Source organism: Halyomorpha halys, unplaced genomic scaffold, assembly GCF_000696795.3.
Source record: "Halyomorpha halys isolate HHAL.00 unplaced genomic scaffold, Hhal_1.1 Scaffold837.1, whole genome shotgun sequence".
NCBI classification, from domain to species: Eukaryota; Metazoa; Arthropoda; class Insecta; order Hemiptera; family Pentatomidae; genus Halyomorpha; species Halyomorpha halys.
This window is the reverse complement of record NW_027104749.1, coordinates 123,739-130,900: the sequence shown is the minus strand read 5'-3', so window position 1 is coordinate 130,900 and position 7,162 is coordinate 123,739. Positions and strand designations below refer to the sequence as shown.

At 32.2% G+C, this 7,162-nt stretch overlaps 1 protein-coding gene across 1 annotated transcript in view; it reads left to right on the top strand.

Annotated features, from left to right (window-relative positions):
• LOC136795201 (uncharacterized) overlaps positions 1-5,325 on the top strand; it is a 9,010-nt gene extending 3,685 nt beyond the window's left edge. The window contains exon 2 of the mRNA XM_067045003.1: positions 3,607-5,325. Within this exon, the coding sequence (XP_066901104.1) occupies positions 3,607-5,325 (1,719 nt within the window). The remainder of the gene's footprint in view (positions 1-3,606) is intronic.
• The last annotated feature ends 1,837 nt before the right edge of the window (positions 5,326-7,162 follow it).

The window sequence follows — 7,162 nt, the reverse complement described above, 5'->3', positions numbered from 1 at the left end:
TATGTATATATACACTAATAGATATATTATACTATATTTCAATAAGTATGTGTGAAAAAAGGAACTCGCGTATTATATGTTTACTGAGGGAAATAAACAAAAACAATAACAAGCAAAATATGAATAACCAAATGAGTGTGATGTCACTCATGACTCATGAGCTTGTGAGTCAAGTAATGTGTATACGCCTGCGAATTTACGTATTTAATGGCCTTATCCATAGCAACCAGACCATAGAGTTAATGAATGACTATATGACTCATCATTAAACATACGTTGGCGTACACCGATTCACGAGGAAGCCAATATTGCTGTGTTATCTAACTGTAAATATTTCTCTATATGATTTATCATCATATGGTTCCTGAGATATAGATTTCTCAAATAAATACACTAATTATTAATTTTTCAGTGCATTTTTTTTTTATGAAAAGTTGCTTTTTAATAAGCTATATCTCGGGAACTATTGAACGTACTAAAACAGCTTTATTAGGGATTCAGATTCAGATAAGATTCAGAGCTCAGAATGAATTTTTTTTTTTAACGTTTTGAAACAGCCACCCACCATTCTCTCCCCCTTCCTATACTTGGTAAATTCACCAATTTAGACTACTAATTATACATAGTTTTCCTTAAAGTAATCAAAAATTAGGGTGAAGTAACTGTCTTTTTTCTCCTCTTGGGCTCTTTTTTCTCCTCTTGGGCTCTTTTTTCTCCTCTTGGACTCTTGTACTATCTCCTTTGTGTCCAAATGACCAAGTGTTTGCTAATGGTCTATGTGTATGTGAATAGCCTCGCTCAAAAATAAAAGCTCGTACAAAACTGAAACTACATATTTAAGACAAGTGTGTGTTTGGGATGTTGTAGCAACTTTTTCGTTAAAACCAGGACACCAGAAGCGCCACTTTATGGTTTTACACTTTTTTTAGAATGTTCTCAAACGACTCTATAGATTTCGATCAAACATGAATAAAAATATAAGTGAGTAGTATTTAATATTATATAAGATTTATCTCATTGAAATATCCTGACAGGCCTTTTATGGAAAATTTTTAAAAATATTTCCTCTAATTTAAAATAATTTACCATCTCGCATTTTTATTAGTAATAAAAAAAATAAATACAAAATATGAAAGGATTTGATAATTAACATAAGAACATAGCAGAAAAAATATATTTAAATAAAGTAAATAAATTATATACTATTATCACAACAATATTGTTGTTATAGAAAGTAATTAAATAATTAATAGTTTGATTACCACTTAAAATATATATGAATCTTTTAGTTGATTTGATAAAAAAAAAAAAAAAAGCTAATTATTCTGGGACTAAGTCCCTTTAGAACAATTGCAAGGGAAATTTTAATTTTACAATAACATACATTGGCAAAAAAATAGTGTGGCCACACGTATAAACTTATATTAAAATTGCATAAATAATTTTAAATATACAGAAAAAAAAAATTAAAAACTAACTCCATTGATGGTTAACTCCATAAAACCATTCTTAGCATTTTCAATTTTGATTTTATAAGAGTTTTGAGAGCATTACATAAATTGTTAAGAGCAGAACGTTAACAGTTATTTTATTTCCTCCAATTACTGTATATATTAAATATATACTGGTAGTAAGAGAAAGTATCGCAATCGTACTAAATTTCGAATTTGAGTTTTTAACCGAAATACACATTTTGAGGTGTCTTGAGTCCAAATAACCAAATCTAGCTTAATGGTCTGTTTGTGATCAGCCTAGTTCGAAAACTAAAAACTACAAAACAGAAATTTCATATTTAAGGCAGGCATATTCTTAGGGTGGGACAGTAAATTTTTCGATAAAATCTACTTTATAGAATCAATTTTTAACATGTTTTCGATTTTCTCAAAAACGTCTTTTGATTACATTCGGTTTATCAATGTACATTTTTTTTTTAAGGCAATCCACAGCGAAGGTGATGTTTGCCTAGTTATTTACAGGTGACCAACCTATTCTAACAATGGTGTGGGACCGCCACTTGATGAAAAAAGTCAACGCCCCAGGGCGGATTCGAACCGCCACCCGCATGTCTCAGAACGATAGACCTAGGCCTAACCATCTGAGCTAAGGACAGCCCTCAATATACGATTAAATAGTCTTTTATTTCTGATCTTATCCTCATTGAAATAGTCTGATAGGGCTTAAATCCCGAACTTTCAAAATGGCTTCTTCTAAACTACCTTTAATTTTATTTGTTTTAAATAATTAACCATTTAAAATTTTTGCTAGTAGTGAAAAATGGGTAAATATAAACTATGAAAGGATTTTATTATGAACTTAACGAGATAAGAGAAAAAATCCTATTTCCTGGTTGAAAATAACTTTTCAATAATAAAAGCACTAATATAGACGTATTATATATTGTTGAAAAGAAAACTATTTTAGAAATAATAATATTAATATATTTGTATAAGGTTTTAACATGCGTTTTCAAGTGTATGCCAATAATATATAGCGTGTTTGTACAGGTAAGTGAGTGTAGTCAGCGGATACAGAGCCCTAACCTTCCGAGCACAAGCGGTACAATTTCGAAATCGGTGTTGTTGACTTTTATTTCGTGGCGGACCCATGGAAAAAATCTCAACCTTCCCACTAGTTGCAATTGATTTTTAACTAGAAAGATAGACAGTGGCGTAGCATGGATGACATCAAACCGGGGTGGAGGAAAATTTTGCCACCGCCTTATTTAGGTATTTCAATTTAAGAGCCAAAAATATACGTTAATTCTAAAGAGGTTTTTGGCAAGAACAATATTATTCATAGTGGATTGAACAGGTTATAAACAAAAAAGTCATAAAATGGAATGGTTCAATTTTCATTTCTAAAGATATTATTATTTTTATAAAATTGAGGAGTAACTGCCGTTCCTGCCTGAAGTCAATTCATAGGGTGAGCGCAGTATACTACTAGATCTTAACTAACAAATATATATGTATATTTTAATTTATAAAGAAAAAATGGATAATTCAACTTCAGGTAGTTTGGTTCTCAATAAGATACTATTGAAATATATTTCACAAATAATGATCTAATGGACAAACGATTGATTAGTGAATCAGTTGTATCAATATCAGTTAGAGAAATTTTGATACAATATACTAGAAGAGCGAGCCAGACAGAAGAAAGCTAAAGGATTAGAGAAACTAAACATAGACGGAACGAGGTTAGGCTGCTGCTCATTGTGAGAGTACGACCGAAATAGTCAATTACATTTGGCAAGATCTAGTCAATGCTTTTGATACAATTAGCAGTCTTGTAAATTGGATTCGTTATTTGGTTTATTCGTTTGGATCTGAGGAGATAATAGTGAGTATCATACAAACGGGATAATTAAAAATTTAATGAAATATAATTTGTTATAAAAAAAAAACAATTAAAAAAAATTGAATCAAACACACAAAAGAACTTGAAGCAAATCTCGACTTGTCAAATAATATTTTTTTACAATTGGTTTAATAAATTTGGGTTTATTATTGAAATAAAAATTATAGTCATTTTATAATCCATTATGTTACGAAAGATGTTTATTATATAATTTATGTTATACTATTATTACCTCTCTGTTCACAGGTCGATACAAGATGTGTGGCTGCAGAGTTGTTGGAACCTGGAGACAGGGTGATAGAGTTGGAGGGAATGGAAGCCAACAGGCTAACACAAGAAGAAATGAACGAGATTCTAAAAAGTCCTTCTAATCGACTTTCAATGGTATTATTGAAGAGATATGTTGGTGGTAGTCGCAGAAATTTGTATTCTTCATTCACGAGGAAAGAGGAAAAAACAGAAGAAATTTCTTCCAGGGAGGAAAAGAAGAGTCAAACCGAAACAACTGGAGATTATAACTATTATGAACTATCATCGCAAACTACCAGGAAGGAGCAGAAACATGATCATAATAACAAAAAAGATGAGGAACAAAGTAATACAAAAACCGGCGTTTTCAAAGCAAAACCATATAATGATGAAACACAAAAAAGAAATGATTTATTCGAGGTAAAGACAAAAGAACATTTTTCAAGCCAAGAGAAAAAGTACTGTAAAGAGGAAGAACACTTGAGCTCTACTAACAATATAAGAGAAGAAACGTTAAGAAAAGAATTGGTGGAAATGGAGGAAAAGAAAAAGATGTCAAGCAGTTTCTGGACAGATCCTCCGAAAGATCTCAAGTCTGCAATCGCAAATGCAAAATTTTGGAAATCGCCTGGAGGCAGCTTTGTCAGTACGAGTTCTATATTTAGCCAACTAAACAATATCAGTAACCAGCAGAAGAAAATTGACCCCAGAGAGGAGAAAAGGCAGTTTTGGGAAAATTGCAGTAAGGGGCGGATGGGAACTGATTCTCCAGGTTCCAAGTCAGACGGTGGAGAGAGGAATGGCGAGGGGAAAGTAGAAGATGTAAGGTCCAAGTCGTGTGAACCCGAGAATCTCAAAACTACCAATCCCTTCCACAATTACCAATCTCAAAATATCAGAAATAATAGCCCGAGCAATCCGTTTTTCAATCCATCTCCAACTAATCCATTTTACAACACGCCCAAGGATTCCTCTGCCCATACCACTGTCGACGAATACTCTTCAACGGAGAGCAAGTTTACAGAATCTCTCCAAGAAGAAGAGAAAGTAATTGAAGAAAACACGAAGGTTAAAAGTGAACATACAAATTTAATAAAAAGCTCAGAAACCTCAGATTTTACCGCGAATCGCGAATTTTTCGAACGTGCCACTTCGGTACCCATCATCAGTTGTGTGAAGAATGCTCAAGACTTGGTTTCTGAGCGACTCTCTCCTTCAATGCATTCAAAATTGAAGAAACCATCAGACTTCATCAACAAAGTCAGGGCTGATGCAACGCGTTCGAAATCATTGCAGCCAGAAGACAGCGCTGGGAGGAAGGAAACTCGAGAGAAATCAGTCATGAGGGAAATGCCGAACGAGTACTATTCCCCCACTGTGGGTTCAATAATTGATAGAGACGTCTCCATTGAGAGTGATGCAGCCAACAGGCGTTTCACGACCACTACTTACGAGAAAGTGACGAGGGTTGGCACTCCATACGAGAACATGGAGTCAGCCTGGAGGAGGGAGTACAGGGTGGCTACCCCCAGTGGCTTCTATGATAATAATTTCGAAGAGATCTTCAAGGAGGAGAGCTACATGGACCATGGACCTCCCGTCAGAGCAGTGCCACCGAAGAATGGTGCCGAGGAAGCTGTCGAAGAAGCATTTAGGGAACTGACAATGAGGGAAGGTTTGGAACCTGGTTACGGTTGCTGCTGCGAATGCAAGTAAGTATTTCTAAATTCCAATATTAATAGTAATCTGTATAGAATTTGAAACGATTAATTTTTCTATGATAGTAGAACATAAAGAATAAATTTAGTGATAGTTGAAGTCTCATGTTTAAGATATGTAAGGTGTAAATGAAGATGATGTTCTAGTGTCAGAGTATATTTGAAAACATGTTCAGTTAATTAAGAATTAAAGGTTATAATTTGTATCCTATCTATGTTTAAGCTAAGGGAGGGAGTGTCTTGTGCCAAATAGAACACAAGCAATAACAAAATTTTAAATATATTTTTTGAACTTTACAACTTCCATTCAGTAAATTTGATCTCAGTTATAATGGAGTGATACAGGCGTGTAGAGAACCCATAGGTAGCACTCTATTGACCTCTATTTTACACTATCAGGTCTCGTGGCCATTTTCTTTTTAGGTGCCTCGGAGGGTTGTCAGGAATGGAAGAGGATGCAAGGTTAGAAACTAGTGGGTTTGGGTGGTTAGGGAGTTTATAATGGAAGGAATGGTATCTGGTTCGGGCTATTTTTTAATGTGACTTATTTCGTCCCGGTCCACCCTCCCACCATGGTCAAAAGAGAGTTGGTTATCTCCATATAACCACTTGTATGTCAAAAGTGATCTGCAAGAAGGAAAAACAAATTTTTTTGTAAAAGACATTTAGAGTTGAAAGAGCTTTATATTTTACTCCTAGTACATATTTTAAATTTATTTGATATTAAATTTTTATGAAAGAGAAAAACGTAATTGTTTACTATATATTTATTGTGTTTTAGGACACTATTTTGTGTATACAATTGTTTTACTTATTTATTTTTGTCCTGTTAACCATTTACAATTTATTTATATAATTATGTATATACATATACACTACACAGGTAAGCGTACTTCTTTTTCGCTTAATCTCTTCTATTCAGATATTATATTACATTTATAATATGTATGTACATATATGTTTTACATAACATAAAATTATTTTCTATTTCCACCTAACCCCTTATGTTTTCAAAGCAGAATAAAAAATTTACATTCAATTAAAAAAAGAAATATTCACACGCGCTGCGAGGAACAATATAATTATATTGTAATAATAAATATAATTATGAAAATTATTTAAATAATACTTTATTAAACACAAATATTATTGAATTAAAACTGAGGAAACGATAAAGTAAAACAATTACATTCTATACATAATTATAGTGAGTAAAAATAAATAATTTAATAAATTATGTTAATATATATTTACATAATATAGATATGATATAGTTCAGCATAATATAGATTATATTGTTATTATATTTAATAGATTATATATTATAACCCCAATAAATGTACGAGATATGAATGTTATCGAATCAATTTGACTCCTAATAATGCTTTGAAATAAATTGTTTCAATACTGTATTGTACGAATAACATTTTTATTTTCACTACATGAGGAATATATAAGTAGAAGTATCACGGTCGTAAAAATTTTGAATTCTGAGTTTTTGACCGAAGTACACGTTTAGAGGTGTCATAAGTCCAAATAACTAGATGTTCTGTTTGTGAAAAAAAAAGAAAAGAACTACTAAATCGAAATTACATGTTATAGGCAAGCATATTTCTTGAATGAGACAGTAATTCTTTCGATAATCGATCGCCCGGAAGTATCACTTTATAGAATGGATTTTTCACATATTTTCGAAAATATAAATATTCAAATGGCTGAAAATATTTTAATTAACTTTAGTGAATCAATGGATAATTGAATGATCTTTAATATCATATAGGTTTTTATCCTCATTGAAATAGTCTAACAGTGCTCAAAAGCCCAATTTTCAAAAA